This window comes from Cricetulus griseus, chromosome 8 (genome assembly GCF_003668045.3).
Source record: "Cricetulus griseus strain 17A/GY chromosome 8, alternate assembly CriGri-PICRH-1.0, whole genome shotgun sequence".
NCBI classification, from domain to species: Eukaryota; Metazoa; Chordata; class Mammalia; order Rodentia; family Cricetidae; genus Cricetulus; species Cricetulus griseus.
Window position 1 is genome coordinate 22,209,227 of NC_048601.1, and position 19,129 is coordinate 22,228,355.

Here is a 19,129-nt window from a genome sequence, read left to right on the forward strand (position 1 = left end):
ATAGGGAGGGAGGCTTTGCTTTTAGTGACATAGAACATATGGGCTCTAGGGACACAACCTACAGTTTTGAGTGTTCTAGGCAACAGATCTATATTGAGTTACATTCCTAGCCCTGTATGTATATGCATATGTACTTTAAAAAAAATCCTTAAAGTCTGTCCTTTATCCCTATGGCCTCAATTAACAGTGATTAATTTGCAGACCTTACTTTCTTTATTTTGCCAGTCTAGTCCATATAATTATCACTTCTAGGTTCCTTTCTAAAATACAAATTTGTTCTAAGCCATTAGGTACTATGTGCTGCTGAAAGGTGAAATCTGAAATCTGTGTAATTTTAGGGTACATCAAACTAAATAAAGCTTTCTACATGATTAAAATTTTCCATTACTATCAAATTATATATGCATATATAATATATATATATATATATATATTATATATATATATATATATATATACAACCCAGGGGCTAAGCTCCAGGACACAGAGAAACCCTGTCTCAAAAAAAAAAAAAAAATCCAGGGGCTGGAGAGATGGCTCAGCAGTTAAGAGCACTGGTTGCTCTTCCAGAGGACTTGGGTTCAATTCCCAGAATCCACATAGCAACTCACAACTGTCTCACAACTCCAGTTCCAGGGATTAAACACCCTCACACAGACACACATGCAAGACTAAACACTAATGAGAATAAAAATAAAATTTAAAAAAAATCTCACAAAATGTGTGCAACCAATATGACAAATATTCAATGTTACAATACACATATGCATATATTACATATGTATAGTATATGTATACATACATATATACAAACAGAAGAGGGGGAGGAGATTTAGATGTTTGGGAGACTCGGAAAGCAGCTCAGTGAATAGTGTTCATTGCACAAACATGAGGATCAGAGTTCAGGTCCTCAGCATCCATATTGCCTGGTGCCGCCCAATATGGGAGGCAGAGACAGGAGATGCCTAGAGCACACTGGTTAGCTGAACTGGCTGAATCAGTGGGATCTCAGGCCCTGCCTCAATATGTAAGGTAAAAAATAATGAGGGGCTGGAGAGATGGCTCCAGAGGTTAAGAGCACTGACTGTTCTTCCAGAGGTCCTGAGTTCAATTCCCGGCAACCACATGGTGGCTCACAACCATCTGTAATGAGATCTGATGCCCTCTTCTGGAGTGCAGATATACATGGAAGCAGAATGTTGTATACATAATAAATAAATAAAATCTTTAAAAAAAATAATCAACAAACCCTCTTTGTCCACCTCTGGCCTTCACACACATCCACATACATGTACACACACACACAGATGAACCCACATACAGGCACACATACATATACACGCACCTGTACACATACATATACTCCTACATATGTGAACCCCTATACATGTGCACCACACACACATTCATGCAAAAAAATGATTTAGATTTTCATATTTTAACCACAAAACATTACCACGACACTGACAGACAAAAGCACTAAGATGGCCACCATACCATCAGGTCACCGAGGAAATCTGGAAACAACCGAAATGCCAAGGGGGGTTGTTGACAAGCGTGATTTCACCTTGTACTTCTCACCTCTTTAACTTCCCTATACTTACATAGTTGTAGTTCTCAATTCTTCCGGCTCACCAAGCTCTTGGGCACTAGGGCCCCATTTATGCTTCCTCTGTCCAGAAAGCCCCCTCTTTTCTCTCTCATGGCTAACATATTCTTTATAGACGCGGCTGCAACATCAGTGCGGAGAAAGGCCTCCCTAACTACTTGTTCGGAGGTCTCTGTTAATTTGATATAAAGTGATTACTGTCTCCTTCAATACTGTGTATTGTGCCTGATAGAAAGCAGCCTCTTGGGAGGAGCAGCCATGTACAGAACATTATGGGCCCATTAAAACAATGAATGTAACTACACATTGATTTGAAAGTATGTCCAGCTCATATTTTTTCACTGTGTGTTTTCTTAAACTGACAACATTTACGAGATATCAGCCTAAAGGCTGAAGGTCTACCTTCTGTATATTTTAAAATAACAAGGACATTGTGGAATGTGTGGTATAGTAGATTAATACTCCATGGTGAACCAGTGAGTTCCGGGTTTATCCAGGCTCCCTGCCTCAATATAGAAAGTAAAGAACAATTGAGAAACGCCACATTTGTCTACCTCTGACCTTGACACACATGTACACGCATGTGCTCAGGGACCTGTGTCCACATACTTAGGAAGGTGATGTGTTCTTTCTAACTCTAGGTGCCCTGGCCAACATAGGAGGAAAGCAAAGAAACAAAGGAATCAACACATGCCCCACACAAGAGGACTATGGTTCGTCCTACAATAGAACTGTTAGAAAAAAAGGGGGGGGCGGGGAAACCACACAAACTAGTCAGGGTTCCTGAGAGTTGAAAAGAAGAGAAAAGGGGGACATTTGAGCTTTGAGTTGTGCCTTGCAGGGTCAAACATCAGGCAAAAAGATAAAGAATAGTCAGCTGCTGTGGTACTGGGAGGTAGAGGCAGGAGGGTCGAGTGTTCAAGACACGTTTGAGACTAGTCCCGGCTACACGAGACTCTGTATGGAAAAGAAAAAGAGATGGACCACTGAGTGGAGGTGCTGCCACCAAGCCTGACAACCTGAGTTCAATCCCTGGAACCCATATGGTGGAAGGAGAGAATCAGAGAAAAATGTATTTCAAGCTGGGAAAACCAGTCCAGTCACACGAGTAAATAGAGTATAGGGGTAGTTTGTGTTACCAGGTTAGACAGACAGTAAGGAGGGAGATTAAGACAAACTATATTATTTCCTTTCTTTGTTTGCTTATTGGAGGGGACACACATGCCATGGCCTCTGCGTAGAGCTCAGAGGACAGCTTGTGGGAGCTGGTTCTCTTCTACCGTGTGGTTCCTAGAGTTCCAACTCAGGTTGTCCTGTTTAGCAGCCACTGAGCCACCTTGCCAGCTCTCTAGTATTTTTATTGTAAAGCCAAGCACACTTGGTTTTTGTTGTTTCCATAGGAGATTTATAAGACATGTAAACTAGTTTGAAGACACCAAATAGGGCTGCAGCCTGTCTGAGTATGAACACAATGGAGTTCATGAATGGTACCCCCTGGAGCTGAACAAGACTGAGTCCTCGTAGTTCAGCATGGCAGATGTGGAGGAAAGGTGTAGTCAATCCATCAATCAAGAGGATGGCCATGAGTGGTCCAGTGTTTCAAGACTAGTTTTTCAAGTAGGCATGTTGCAAAAACCCTGCAGGCTCAGCAGTAGTTACTCTGCCAGAGGCGTGTGGGTAGGAGAAAACGGCTTTCTGGGTTACAGGGGCATCGAGGGCACGAGCTTGCTGGACTGAACTGAGTGCTGCGCTTTCTGATCCAGCATAAGAGGCTGAGAGGTGAGAAGGGGACATATGTTACAAATGGCTGGCCAGGCCAGGTACGGCAGGTGAGGAACATTTGGGCTTTGTCTCATCACTAAGATATCCAGCAGGTTAACACGGCAAGAGTGTGTCCAGATTTGAATTTTAGAAGGATCACTAGCAAGGCATGGTGGCATAGACCTTTAATCCAAGTACTCAGGAGGCTGCCTTCGTGAGAAGGTCACATGATTTCATTTGCCTCATTATAGATGGAAAACAAAAGACACAGGAGCAGCCATGGCAGAGCGGAGGAAACAGAGAACCTGCCATTGGGGTATTTATTCAATAGACAGTTATCCATCAGCTGCTTTCCACAAGGCTGTCCTGGCACTATTCACCGTGGAATTAAAGAACAAAGCACAGAGACAGCAACAGAGACAGAGATAACACGTTCTTAAGGCATAAAGCTATTGCTAGGTTTCTAAACTGCCCTCTGCTCCTGGAAACCCTGTGGCCAAGGGCTGCTGGCCCTCCTGTAGGAACAAACCTGAGGAAAACATCTCAGCAGATCTGCTTGCTGGACTGTTCCTTATCGCTTTTCTACTCTTGCTGACCTTTGTCTCAGCCAGGTTGGAGCCACAGATAACACCGTAAGAGAGATTTGGAATATCTGTGTGCTCAAAGGAGGGTGTCCGGGAGAGGGTGTAGACAAGAAGAGGAGGGGAAGCAATAGGACCAGAGGAGACATAACCAGGAAAGGAAATGTCCTGTAATATTCAAAGAGTAGTAGTGAGTTATTGTGATTTAGCTGCACAGTAGTTCCCTATCGTGCACAGGAGTAACTGGCTTCCCATGGAGCAGCTTCAAATGCCAGAAAGAATTCACTGTATAAAGTGTAAGGTCTATCCCCAACTGCATGACCATGGTCAAGCTGTCCTTTGTCCTTGACGATCTTATCTATAAAATATGGAAGGCATTGCCTTAATGGGGGAATTAAGCACTGCAGGCTAAAGTGTTTTGCAGAGTGTAAAGTGTGGAGTTGTTATTGCTCTGAATCTCACACAGAACAGAGGAAGTCTCAAGTCATGAAATAACATATCCTGTGGGCAGAGTTCCCACAAAACATTTCTCTTCAAAACCAGCTCGGGAAATCAATGGAGCAACATTTGACTAGTAAGACGATGACATCTCTTTGAAGGGGAACCCCTTTGACACTCTGCCCAGACCCTGGGTGATCCATCTCTACATTCTTTTGCAGATACCCATGTCAACTTCAGTTTTTATTTGCTTTCTTGATGACTGCTCCCTTTGCTCCCTCAGTGGCTGGATCAACAACATTAGGAATTTAAAAAGAAAGCTAAACTAAGACATCAATGCTGGGTGTGGTGATACCTGCCCCCAAGTCAATCCTAGCCTCTTTGAAGGTTCCAGAGAATCTTCTTGGAGGCTAACCTAGGCTACATAATGAGTTCAAGGCTAGTCGGGGTAACCTAGGGATCTCCTGCCTCAAGACATGGGCAACGGGAGCTAGCCTAAGCTTCTGTGGTAGCAGGCTTGGCTGTCTGGTGTGCACAAAAAAGCTTAATTCTCAGTACAAAGCAGGGGGCAAAAAGAGCCACAGCAGCCATGCAATATACTGGCTGCTCCCTGGTCAGGCTGTGACGACCCCCTAATGCTCAACAGTCTTCACTGCTCTCCCTTCTAGTCCACAAGTGCTACTTTTTGTTGTTGGTGGTTTTTGAGACAGGGGTTCTCTGTGTTGCCCTGGCTGTCCCAGAGCTCACTCTGTAGACCAGGTTGGCCTTGAACTCAGAGAGCCTACCAGCCTCCAGAGTGCTGGGATTAAAGGTGTGAGATTTTTATTACTATTTAGACTTATTTCATTTTATGGGCATGAATGTTCTGCCTATTGTGTGTCTGAGCACTACACGTATTCCTGGTGCCTGGAAGTCAGAACAGGGTGTCAGATACCCTGGAACTGGAGTTAAGGAACCTGGGTCCTCTGAAGGAGCAACAAGCGCTCCTAACCACTGAGCCAGCTCTCTAGACCCCCTTTAAAAAAAAAAAAAAAAAAAAAAAAAAAAGATTCATGCCTTATGTATAGCCGGGCGTTGGTGGCACACACCTTTAATCCCAGCACTAGGGAGGCAGAGGCAGGCGGATCTCTGTGAGTTCAAGGCCAGCCTGGTCTACAGAGTGATTGCCAGGATAGGCTCCAAAGCTACACAGAGAAAACCTATCTCAAAAAACCAAAAGAAAAAAGATTCATGCTGTATGTGTGTGTGTCTGTCTTCTGTTTCCTTCCTACTTTCTCTTACTGTGGAAAAGAAGTTTCATAGGCAGGGCACTAGGACACTCAATACAGCACTGATGGACATCAGCAAAGCGGCAGCACCTTCTTTCCTTTGCTGCTGCTCACTGTGTCATCTTCCCTATGACATCACCATCTCCAGCGATCCTGTGAGACGTGCAAATTCACACTTTTTTACCCCAGGTGTGGTGAACCAGACTCTCGTCATGGGAGGGCTGAGAAACCTCCAATAAGCCTTCCACTTGTCTCTTAGTTGTGCTAAATAAAGCTTGAAGAGCACCGCCTGGTAAAGAAGCTTTAAATGGATGTTTCACAGCATATCTGTCTTTTTCAGACTCAAGAAGCAAGATGGTTGGGGACGGGAGAGATGGGTCAGCACCCACAACAAGTTAGGAGGAGGGAGAGAACAGACTGCATAATGCTGGCTGTCCTCTGACCACCACATGTGCCCTGGGACCTCACACACAAACACATACATACATGCAACATCAGCAGACAAATAAATGAACAAATAAAAGTGAGATGGGTGGCATAGAAGCATCCATTAACATAATATTTAAAATAAAATAGGAAGCCAGGCTTTTCCCACACAGGAGTCTATTTGGCTCATGGGCTTGCCCAGGAACAATGGCTTTGTGTTTGTAGCTCTGCAAACTGGAATGAGCCATCTCTACTCCCAAGGTTTTTGTCTCCCCAGCATCGTAAAAGTCTACAATGGCCTTTACATATGACACTTTAGTTTGGGGAATGAGTGGAGGCTGGAGCCTTGTGTAGGTCTTTGCACAGAGGTTGCCCTAGAAACCCTGTTCCTCAGGAAAGCACCTTTTCCTACTTTGCACGAAGACAGTGCACCCTCTTCTGGCCACATGGGCAACGAGCGTGCACTTGGTACACAAACACACATTCGGACAAAACACCCATACACATAATATAAATAAAAAGAAAACAGATGCTAACTTAAAACTGTGTGACAAAGGCAAGCAGGGGTTTCATCATTTTTGGTTTCAGTGCTCCTATTTTTTCATTGCTCCTATTCATTGCTCCTATTTTTCTTTCAGTGACCCCCTCGTCTGCTTAACACCCTGTGCAGCAGCCTGCAAGTCTCCTGCTCTCCCTTTGGGCCCTCCCTTTAGCCACCGAGGCTACATTACCTTAATGAAATAAAATACTTTATTTTAGCGACTGTTGCGGTTTGGATATGATCTCAACCCCAAAGGCTCGTATGTTAAAAGGTTTGGTTGAGAACTAATAGGCCTCTGGGAAGAATCACTGGGGATCTGACCTTCTCAGTGGAATAATCCACAGATGGGTTCATAGCTTGATAGTGATGTGGATGGTGGCGGGTAGAGAGCAGAAGGCAGGGCCCAGTTGCAGGCATCCCTTTGAAGGATATATAATTCCCTGGACCTGAGGCACTTTCCTCCATCCCATGCACCCAGCTTAACAGTGGCCCTGGAACCACGTGATAGTGGACCACAATCCTGGAGCCATGAGAGAATAAATCTTTCCTCACTTCAGTGTTTTCTCAGATATTCTGTCAGCATGTGTAATGTAACTCCAGCTTCAGCCCTGGCTCAGTTCTGATGGACATCATCTCTTGTACAATCTCGGAAGGATCGAACCGCAAATTTGAGTATTTGTTGGCCCTCATCTGCAAACCATCCAAACCGAAGGACCGTTACAGTATGTTTTCCCTTGGTGGTTCTGTCACCAACACCTGACCTGGGGGGTGGGGTGGGGGGCTCCTGTGCTCTCATCTGAGAGCCTTCCCAATCACGCCTCTGAGGAGGTCTGTGTTGAAGCCTGTCAGGTCAACCCTAATTTTCAGTGCCCGACCACCTCTGGTTTCACAGGTGTTTTTCCTTGTCTTTAAACCCCCAACTCAACTAACAAGTGTCAGAAGCCTGATAGATCTTGGCTTTCTAAATTCTAAAGGCCCCTGCTCCCATCTCTCCATCCCCAGGCAGCTGCCTTTCCTCTCACTCCCTCCCTCAACCGTACCCTAAATACGTTCTATTTAGGTTCTCTTCTCCTTAAGGCTTTGTCTTCTGGTCTAATTAAAAACAGTTCACAAGGCACGGTCTCAGCTCACGTAGGTGAATTCTGAATCATAAAAGCAGTCAGTACCGGAGCTGCAGAGATCTACACCGCCACCTGGTGGCATGCTGTCAAACAGGTCTTGTGATTCCTAGGATGCTACTGGTTGGCATCCTAGCAACAGGACCCGGAGGCGGACGGCCGTGGGCGAACAGGACAGCTCCTTCAAAACCAGCATTTTCCCTGCCTGCCTGTGATTATCTCATCCTTACACGGTTTCTGACCCTCACCCCCGCCTTCAGAATTCTCCAATTCCTTCCTTTCCCGGGCACTGAAGGAAGACATTATCCATGCAAGCAAGGACACACTCATCATCATCAAGCAGGCCCAGCCTTTCCACTCTTTCTCTGCTAAATCCCCAACATCTCTTCTTCCCTTTCGACTCTCAGCCGGGTGCCCCAACTTACTAGTTCACTGAGAAAATAGAAGCAAAATAAGAGAAACCATCGGTCTTCACTAAGGCATCTTCTGCTTCTAACTCCACACACACACTCCCAGCTTCCTGCCAAACAGATAAACTGTCACCTGCGCCAGCACATGCCACTCCTTCCCTGGATAGCTGGACCCTCTTCCTCTTCTCTACCCAACAATCCTGTCTGGAAACTGACTCTTCTGGAATGAAAAGGTTCTTTTTCTTTTTAAGACTCGTCTTAAGGCCACGGAACTCAGAAGAGCGGATATTTGTGTGGCGGTGAGAAGCTGGAGGGGCTCTATCAGCCTGTAAGAGCAAGTGGGGTGTTGAGTGTTAAAGAATTAAAGAATCCCCAGGAGGCACAGTTCCTTCCTGAGGATCAAAGCAGCAAGTCTCCTCTTGACCCCACCCGCTAGACAGCACCCCATATTCCTTCCTCTTTATTTTGCAGTGCCAAGGATGGACCCTGAGCCTCACAAATGCTGAACAAGTGCTCCACCACGGAGGCTCTGAAGTAACATTTCCTGAGACATCCTCTGTTGTTACACCCGTACCAAGGTCACCGCAAACTCCACCTTAACACATTCAGTAATGGTCACCTCTCTGTTCTTTCTCCCTGCTCCCTGTTTTAAGATGGGATCTGAAGTAGCCCAGGCCAGCCTCAAACTTGTTATGTGGTAGTGGATGTCCTTGAACTTGTGATCTTTCTGCCTCCACCTCCCAAGTGCTGGGATTGCTGGTGTGTGCCACCACCCTCTGTTTCCATGGTGCTGGGGACCAAACACAGGACTTGGTAAATGCTGTGCAAGTCCTACCACCTCCCACCCTGGCTCCTCTGCTTAGCTCTTAAACTGCATTCTTAATCTCCATAGCTCCACACACATTGAACCTACCCGGAAGGCCCTTTAGTTTCTCTGCTTGCCTGTGTGTGTGTGGTGTGTGTGTGTGTGTGTGTGTGTGTGTGTGTGTGTGTGTACTTCTGTAGCCCAAGATAACCTGGAACTTACTCTGCAGCCCAGGCTGGCTCACTCTCACAGTGACCCTCCCCCTCAGCCTCCTGAGCATTGGCGTCATAGGGGTGATCTCCAGGTTCTGGCTTTGAAGCCGCCACTGTCTTGGTTTCTGCATCATCCCGCTGTCTTTTTCTCAGCATTCCTAAACACTGCCATGTCCTTAAAGATCAGGCTTCACACCTTTCTTCTTCTCTCCAACTCCCAACAGTTTCAATTTGGCTTTCAATATCCGACCAAATTGGGTCTCTGATTTGGGCCTCACCTCTGGACTGCGGTTCTGCTATTTCTTCACCTGGACATCTGATTGGAATCAGGAGAGCTCAGGGGTCTAGCCCTAGTCTACTCTCTCTGGTCCTTAATCTAGTTCCCCCACTGGGAATGGCCGCCCCCAAAGAGGGGTCAGTCCGACATCTGGATAACCTTTGCCCCCTTGTCAAGTCCATTAGCTCATCCTTCCTATGGAATCTTACCACTTCCCTTAGCCTAGCCACACTGGCTCAAGTCATCTTCTCTCTACCCTGTGGGTCCTGGGGTAACGTATCTCTGTTTCCTTGTTCACCTTCACATGGTCTGTTCTCCAAACAACAGCCAATGTGATCTCTTAGAAGATAACTTTGAACTCATTTCTCCCATTTCAAAACTCCTCCGTGGGCAGTCTGTCATATTCAGATCAAAAACTTAGACAACACCTTGGTGGGCTGCTTCCCCCAGCTCTTCTTCTTGGTAAACCGGAGTAACCTCCTTGCCAGTGTTTTGTTTAGTCTGAGGCAGTGGCTCTCAACCTCTGGGTTCTGACCCCTTGGGGTCAAATAATCCTCCTGCAGGGCTTGCATATCAGATATTTACAACTCATAACAAATCATTTCACACAGCAAAACTGCAGCTATAAAGTAGCAGCGGGGTCACCACAGCATGTGATTGGCATTAAAGGGTTGTAGCATTAGGAAGGGCGAGAACCTCTGCTCTGGGGCCTTGCATGTGCCAGGCAAGCATTCTACCACTGGGCCACGTCCCTAGGCCTCCTTATACTTTTTGTTTTGACACAGGGCCTCAAATGTACCTCCAGCTCCAGGGGATGCGGTGACCTCTTCTGGACTCTGACTGCACATGACATACACACGTACACACATGTACACATCCACCGTCACGGCTCCGTTGAGATGCACTCACACACAGAGTACACAGTGCAGTGGTTTTCAGTGTAGTCAGGGGGTGCAGCCACCTTTCTGTTTTTAAACACGTATGTATGCTCTGTGCTCAAGAGCCTCAGCACACATGTGGAGGTCAGAGGAAAACTTTCTGGAACTGGGTCTCCCCTTCCACCATGTGGGTTCCAGGGATCGGTGGCAAGTGTCCTTGGAGCACAAACTGTATTGTACTTTTTTTGGAGACAAAGTCTCACTACATAGCCCTGTCTGGCCTGGCTGACTTCTGCTTTTACTGTCCAGTCTCACCTGTTTTGATAAATAAGGCTTCAGTGTGCGGCAGCCATGACCATTCATCACACAATATGTTTGACTGCTTTGGAGGCTGCAGCATCCAGAGCTGCAAAACAGTGGTAACCAAAACTACATGGCCCACAGAGCATGATCCATCCACTCCTAGAATCTATACAGTAGAATATATTCACTCCAGCTGTAGTCTGAGAAGCCTTTATACCCCAGGATCTTTTTTTTTTTTCCTTTTAAATTTATTTATTTATCACACAGTGTTCTGTCTGCATGTATGCCTGCATGCCAGATGAGGGCACCAGATCTCATTAAAGATGGCTGTGAGCCACCATGTGGTTGCTGGGAATTGAACTCAGGACCTCCGGAAGAGCAGCCAGTGCTCTTAACCTCTGAACCATCTCTCCAGCCCCTATCCCAGGATCTTTACACAGTTTCTTTTGTATGAGTAACTCCAGATTGCCTCATGGCTGGCTCCTGGACGTTCTGTTTCTGCTCCAATTCTTCCTGAAGAGGCTTTCCACAACCAGGTCACAGTATCAAAAATGAGCAAACTCACCTCCCTTCTTCCCTCCCATTTCTGTTTTTTTGTTTTGTTTTGTTTTGTTTTTGTTTTTGTTTTTTTCAAGACAGGGTTTCTCTGTGTAGCTTTGGAGCCTATCCTGGCACTTGCTCTGGAGACCAGGTTGGCCTCGAACTCAGAGATCTGCCTGCCTCTGCCTCCCGAGTGCTGGGATTAAAGGTGTGCGCCACCAACGCCCGGCTCTCTCCCATTTCTATATTGTTATCCTGACTGATTTTCCGTCTTGGACTTGCTCATGTCCTGAACTGGAATGTAAATTCCGTGAAGACAGTTCCAGGAATCAGTAGTCTGATGAGGGGAAAAATGAGGGGGGAAAAAAAAAGGAAGAGGAAAGAAGAAAAAGAAAATAAAAACATAAAACAAAAAGCCACTTGAAAACAACTAGATGAATAAATGAACCCTTCAAAGAAATGAGTCGGGAGAGGGGGTTATTTAATATTCCCTCAGTGGTTTTATTAGAGAAAAGAAGCCTGAATAAAAGACCAGTATGGAGCTGGAGATGTGGCTCAGAAGGTAGAATGCTGCCCGTGGTTCAATCCCCCCCCCCCCCTGCATTAACGGATGTGGTGTCTCTCACCTGGAGTCCCGGCACTGGGTTGAGAGGTAGAGGCAGAAGGATCAGAAGTTCAAAGTTGTTCCCAGCTATAGAGAGTTTGAGGCCAGCCTGAGATACATGAGACCTCATCTCAAAACAAAATAAAGCAGGAAAGGAAGAACAGGGCCCACAAGATGGCTCGTTAGGTTAAAGCCCTTGCTGCCACCAAGTGTGACAGCCCAGGCTCCATCCCAGGGACTCAGGGATAGAAGGAGAGGAAAGAGTTCCTTCACAAGTTGCCCTCAGACCTCCACTAGTGTGCCATGCACACGCTGCTCCACAGACACTTAAATAAACAAAACGTAATAAAAAATGTAAAAGGAGGGGCTGGAGAGATGGCTCAGGGGTTAAGAGCACTGACTGCTCTCCCAGAGGCCCTGAGTTCAATTCCCAGCAACCACATGGTGGCTCACAGCCATCTGTAGTGTGATCTGGTGCCCTCTTCTGACAGGCACTGTATACATGATAAATAAATAAACAAGCCTTAAAAAAAATGTAAAAGGAACAGACAGCGGGTCTGATTCATTTATGGAAATGATGCTTTGGAGTGACTATTTCCATGCTCTTCACCAGCATATCATTATAAGGAATTATAGAGGGTCTGAGGAGCAAGGATGTTAGAACATTTTTGTTTTTAACTTTTCTAAATTGATATTTCCTTCTCAACTAAAAATTCCAACAGGTGGATTACAGCTTCTTTTCCTCACTATGCATTGAACCCATTACTCTTGGTTCATCTTGAGTTCTCAGTTTTTGACCTTGATGCTAGTGTGATATTGGACACACTTTCAGCTCGTATCGCGCGTTGTCAAAAGTAAACCAGCGCAAGTGTGATGCTCATTTGGTAAAAGTGCCTGCTACTAAGCCTGATGACCTGAGTTCAATCCCTGAGACCCACACACTAAAAAAGAATCAACTTCTGAAAATGACCTTTTGACCTCCATGTATTCACAGGGCACATGTGCAACCCTGTCCACAAATAGCTATAAATATAGTAAAATCACTATTTTTAATTGCTAGTAATAGCACCAACAAACACTTTAACCTTTACTTAACCTTAATTCCCACAAAATGTCAAAAGGACTCTTTCCCTTAACTTTTATATTACTGTAAGTTTAACACACACACACACACACACACTATATATATATATATATATATATATATATATATATATATTTCTTTGAAACATAAAACAAGAATGGAGAGGGCATGGTGGCACACACAATATCTCAATATTGTGGAGTGAGGCAGTGAGAGGATAGTGACTTTGAGGCCATCCTGAGTTACATAATGAGATCCTGACTCGAACAATGATGTGTGTTACCTTAATATAAGGTTGGCATAATCGGGAAGCCTCAAAATAAGAGAAATAGGGTGGCTTATACAGTTTCTTTTTCTTTCTGAGACTGGGTAGCATAGGTTAGCCTTGGACTTGCTTTGTTCCCATGGTAGCATACAACTTTTGAAATGGAAAACCAGAGTAACACATTGTCTTAAATATATAAGCTTAATTATTCAATAAACAGTGTGAGGGGGAGCCACAGCCTCCGGACCTGCTGGAAGGAGAGCTTGGTGGGGAATGGGGCAGGGGGGTGCGGAGAATACAGAGCAGCCATGCTTTTGGTTAGTGATGAAAACAAACACATTAAAAAAGGGATCTCCCACTGAAAGCCAACATCCTGACACTGCCCCCGCCTCACCTGCCCTGGTAGACAAGGCTTATGATCACTGCCCCCCAATCTGCCCTGGTAGAAGAGGCTAATGGTCACTGAGCACCCACTCATGTCCGTGGCACTGCCCGACGGACAGTTCACAAAGCATTCCTCCCTCTGGCACACCCCCTACTTGCTGTGGAACCCAGACTTAGTCATCACCACGAGTCCTGCCAGCTCTTCTGAACCTCACTGGCACAAACAAAGCTAGTTTCTCTTGCCAGGGAAATTGATGTACTGTTTGTGCCATAAATTCCAGGCACTGATTCTTCCTCCAGCCTTTGGCTTCTCTCAGTCTCTGTGAATAGATTTATACTGTCTTCACCTCTCAGATCCTGTGAGCGGCGTTGTCTGCTCATGGAGGAACACTTAGTTGTAGAGTCAATCCACCTGGGTATGTGTCTTCCAGTTTGAGGCACGCCTTTCAGGGAGGAGAGAGGGGGGTCGAAAGCTTGCCAGTAGGAGGCTAAGGAAGTTCACAAGGGCCCCCCTGAGGTCACTCAAGCAATTGCTGGCGGGGGTGGGGGATGGGGTAAAGGGTGGGTAAGCTGCCTGCAAGCTGTACAGGGAATTCCAATGACGCATCTTCAATGAGTGCTCACCCATGCTGGTGTACTTTTGGTGATGCAGCTGCCACATTTGAGTCATCCATGGGTGGATAAGTCATTCCCTAGCCATACTCCTGTTAAGTGACATCAATAAACTCTGTGTTCACCAAGCTAGATCTGAGTGGAGTCAATTCTTTGGTCTGTCATGGGTTCACATCTTCCTGAGAAAAGTCACATATACTATATGTGGGATATTTGCACACTGTGTGACCATGTATTGCTGTGATTGATAAAAAAAAGATGAATGACCAATAGCTAGACAGGAGGTACAGGAGGGACTTTCCAGCAAGAGAGAGGAAGTAGGAGGAGGAATCTAGGCATGAGCCAGGAAGAGAAAGAGAGAGAGACACACAGGAGACACAGAGAAAGCAGGAATGGGCAGTAGTGACAACGTAGATTGATAGAAATTGGTTAATTTAAGTTATAAGAGCTATTTAAAAACAAACCTAAGCTAATGCCAAGCTCCCCCACCCCACCCCCCTTTTTTTTGAGACAGAGTTTCTCGATGTCCTGGAACTCAAATTGTAGACCAGGCTGGCCTCGAACTGAACTCACAGAGATCCATCTGCTTCTGTCTGGGATTAAAGTTTGCGCCACCACCACCTAGCAAGCTTTCACAATTAACAAATCCAATTATAATATTCAATAAAGATGAGGCAGGGGAAAAAAAAGAGACCACTATGGTCACTTCTGTAGTTTATATACTAATTTGACTGAGATTGTCCCTTACGCAAGGACAGCATACAAATCTTCCAAGTATCCCATATTAAAAAAAAAAAAGTATGAAAATGAAAGGGAGACTATTGGAGCGAGAGAGGGAGCAAAGTAAAAAAAAGGGGGGTAGTGAATATTATGGCATCATCTAAAACAGTATATATACACATGAAATCATAACGAATCCTGTTTTTCTTTTTACAAATAATGTATGTTAACAACGACACAAAATAAATCACTGGCTAATTTCCATGCCTTAACGTGGAAAGCATGCTTAAGGAGACAACTGCTTTCCTCAGGATGACCATTAAAATGTTCAAGGGAAAAAAACCTAAGGCCCTGGTAGTGACAGGGCTAACGCAGTAATGGGCTCCTGTGAGCACTTATATACCTTACATTATTATCAAGACAAGAAAAGATCAGAAAGAGGTCAGCACTGAGATTACCAACAGGAGCACACCAGTTTGATGCCAACGGGACATTAATCCCTATTACTCACGCTCTGTTTATTGGTCTCCATCTCTCTATCGTAGTGAGACTGGACCCTTCTTCAAATTTCTCTTCAAGGCACAGCTTCCTGTAAATCATAATTGGTTCGTTAGTTATTTATTCTGTTTAATTGGGGTCCCTGAGAGGACAGCCTGTGACTTAGCTTCTGGACTACTGAGCACTAGGATAGTGGGAGATGAATTTCCATACATTCTAATGGGATCCTTGATCAATGGCCAGGGGTGGGGGAGGGCTAACAGTGAAGGCCTCTGGGTAGAGGAAAGAAAAAGACAGCTGAGTGTGTTAAAAAACCTCTGGATTTTGGCCAGACGTTGGTGGCCAAACACGCCTTTAATCCCAGCACTTGGGAGGCAGAGGCAGGCAGATCTCTATGAGTTCGAGGCCAGCCTGGTCTCCAGAGCGAGTGCCAGGATAGGCTCCAAAGCCCTGTCTCGAAAAGCCAAAAACAAAACAAAACAAAACAAAACCTCTAGATTTTGAGCCATTATTCTGGCACCAACTAACAGTTTCCCTGTCTGCAGAATGAGCAGGAAGTCCTGCATGTACGTTATGTGTTGGAAAAGCAAAATTTTTTTTAAAAAAACCTCACATTGTCCTTGTAATCCAAATAAATATACTTTTCCTTAAAAGTGAGGTGCCAGGACCAGCAAGATGGTTCAGTGGGTGAGGGTGTTTGCTGCCAAGACTGACTGACAACCTGAATTTCATCCCTGGAGCCCAATAGTGGAAGGAAGGAACCAAATCCTACAAGCTGTCCTTTGACTGACACATCCACGAGGTCACACACACACACACACACACTGAATAAATCCCACCATGTGAAAAAACATTTAAAGATAAGGAAACAAGACCATAGTGGTCAAGAGCAGCCTGAGCAATGCAGTAAGATCCTGTCTCAAAAGGTGGGGGGTGAGAGCTATAGCTGAGCAAGGGAACACTGGCCTAGCCTGTGTTCGATCCCCCATACTGCATTAAAAGAAAAAAATGTTAAATTGATTAACTAATTGAGAAACTAACACCATTTTGCCCAGGGCAGTTGGCTTTTCATCCCTTCTCAAACAGGGTTAAGCCACTTGATGACGGAATAACCCTTCCTTTGCTAAGAAAAAGCCGGTTTTCAGACCCTGGCAGGCGTCTTTCACGACTAACACAATGTCAGTTCCCTCTCCGCAGTCCAGTTCTGCTTGGATTCACCAGAGGCTCGCTCTCGGCTCTCTGCGAAGATACTCTCAGCAAGGTCCCTGCGGACAAACCACTCTCTCTACCCCGCACTCGCTCCAGCCCGATTCCTTCAGCCGTTTACATTTCCCTTGAGAAGATTCACAGGCCTGATGGCAGGGGCCTGTAATTCTAGGCACCCTGGGGCCTGATTCAGGAGGACCTCAAGTTCCAATCCAGCCTGGGCTACAAGGATGTTCAAGGTCACAGCCTCGGTCCCCCAAAAGTAACAAGGCTGGGGACGTAGCTCGGTGGCCTATCTCCTTCCTGACGTGACCAAGGCTGTAGTTTCCATCCCCCCGCTCTTACAAACATTTCCCCGCTATGGTCTACGCTGTCTACCCATCAGTCTGGGCTAGGATGCCGAGGTCCATCCAGGAGGGCCGGCGTTTGGCCCGTGCGCTAGGTTGGAGGGCCCTGGGATGCAGCGGGAGCTCATGGACCACCGATGGGGGCGACGCCAGGGCAGCCTCCACCCTCCACCCACCGCGACCTCCCGCCTCTCACCCACCATCCCCGCAGCAGCTCGGCGCCGAGCTCCACCCAACCGCCTGCGTCCCGCTCTGCCCCGGGCACCGCGCCGGATTGACAGCGCCGCCGCCGCCGCCGCCGCCGCCACGGCCGTTAGCCCCGCGCCGTCGCCAGCCGGCTTTCCGTTCCGAAGGGTCCGTTGACGGAAGAAAACGTGCCCGCCCGCCCGCCCGCCGCCGCCCGCGGGCACCCGCTCGCCCGCCGGGCACCGCTCGCCCGCCGGCGCCGCTCGCCGCCCGGCGCCCGCTGCTCGCTTCGTCCGCCCCTCACGCTCCACTTACCGGGGAGGAAAGGGTCCCCTCCGGGGCGGCGGGCCGCCCGTGCCCTGCTGCTCACCTGGCCACCAACCGACCAGCCGCAGTCTGGGGCCCTCGGGAGCGTCCGGAACGTGCCAGCGCCCGAGCCTTCACGGGGTAACCGTCCTGGGCCCCGCCATCCTCCGCGCCGCCGTTAAGAGTCTGGTGGCATCGCTGCTTTAAGAGCCCCTCGCGCCTCCGCGTCCCCGGGACCGCGCACAGAGGTGCAAAACCAACGTGTTCGCCCTCGTCCCTGAAATGACTGTGGGCGTTTGGTGGTGCTTTGGGGTCCTAAAGGTCTGCTGCCCGCCTTGGTGTGTTGGGCAGGTACTCAGCAGAGCACACGACTAGGTTAGGGAGGCGGAAAAACAGGACTGCGAGGGACCCCGAGCAGGGACCCGTGAACCCGACACTGGTAGTACACTCCATGAATCCCAGCATTCGGTTGGCAGAAGCAGGCTGATCTCTGAGTTCAAGGCCAGCCTGGTCTACAGAGTGAGTTCCAGGAAAGCCAAGGCTACACAGAGCAACTGTCTATAGATAGATAGATAAATAAATAAATAATAAAATCATAATTCCGGAAGATCACCAAGCACTCTTACCAGCCGAGCCATCCCTCCAGCCCTGGTTTTGGCTTTTTCAGGGTTAGTCCTCCTGCCTCAGTGCTGAATTACAGGCATGAACCATCACATCTATTTCATACATTGTTCATGGGTATATAATCAGATAAATGGGAAACAAACAAAAGCCCACTTTGGAAAACTGGCAGTATATATCTAAACAGAACATAGGTCTACACCGTATCACCCAGCGATTCTGTTGTATGTATTCAACAGAAATTCTATGCAAGCCAAAAAATAGGTTTTAGAATACTTGTTACAAGGTCTTTGGCTCTTATTTAAAATTTTTCGTTGCAGTTTTCTTTTTCTTTTGCGAGGTGGGCAGCACGTGGAGGTCAGAGGACAAATTGTGGGAATTGGTTTTCTCCTCTCACCAGATGGGTTCTGGGTATTGAACTCAGATCATCAGCCAGGGCAGTAAGTGCCTTTTTCTACTGAGCCATCATACTAACTTGGTTCTTGTGTTCTTGAAAGAAAGAATTCAGTCAAGAGACATATACTTTTTTTTTTTTTTCGAGACAGGGTTTCTCTGTGTAACAGTCTTGGCTGTCCCAGAACTCACTCTGTAGACCAGGCTGGCCTTGAACTTGCAGAGATCCTCTGTGATCTGCCTCCCAAGTGATAGGATCAAAGGTGTGTGCCACCACCCCCTGGCTACATTTTTTTTTTTTTTTCCGAGACAGGGTTCCTCTGTATTGCTTTGGAGGCTGTCCTGGCACTCGTTCTGTAGATTAGGCTGGCTTCCAACTCACAGAGATCCACCTGCCTCTGCCTCCCAGAGTGCAGATGAAAGGCAGGCGCCACCACTGCCCAGCTTGTATATCTTACTTTCACTGCTTGCCTATGTCTGGCTGGCAGCTGCCTGGCTTCTTGCTCCAGGCATGTCCCTCATTCACTCTTCCTTGTCTCATTCTTCCTCTCTCTGGAACCTAGGTTTCTCCTATTTATTCCCTGCTAGTCCTGTCTATGCTTTCTTTGCCTAGTTATTGACTGTTCAGCTTTTTACTAGACTAATTAGGTGCCTTAGGTAGGCAAGGTGAAACAGATGAATCACATCTTTACATAATTTAACACATATCCTTATGTCATTAAACAAATGCAGTGTA

The 19,129-nt window shown here is 46.7% G+C and overlaps 1 protein-coding gene across 3 annotated transcripts in view; it reads right to left on the reverse strand.

Annotated features, from left to right (window-relative positions):
• LOC100770570 (solute carrier family 2, facilitated glucose transporter member 3) overlaps positions 1 to 17,911 on the reverse strand; it is a 58,664-nt gene extending 40,753 nt beyond the window's left edge. The window contains exons 1-2 of one of the 3 annotated variants that reach the window (XM_035448848.1): positions 17,444 to 17,911; positions 15,348 to 15,425 (exon numbers count right to left, since the gene is read on the reverse strand). In XM_035448848.1, the coding sequence (XP_035304739.1) occupies positions 15,348 to 15,368 (21 nt within the window). In that variant the 5' untranslated portion in view covers positions 15,369 to 15,425; positions 17,444 to 17,911. Of the gene's footprint in view, positions 1 to 15,347; positions 15,426 to 17,087; positions 17,160 to 17,388 lie in introns of those variants that run through there. The other 2 variants (XM_027428799.2, XM_035448849.1) reach the window with 2 other exon arrangements.
• Positions 17,912 to 19,129: the final 1,218 nt, after the last annotated feature.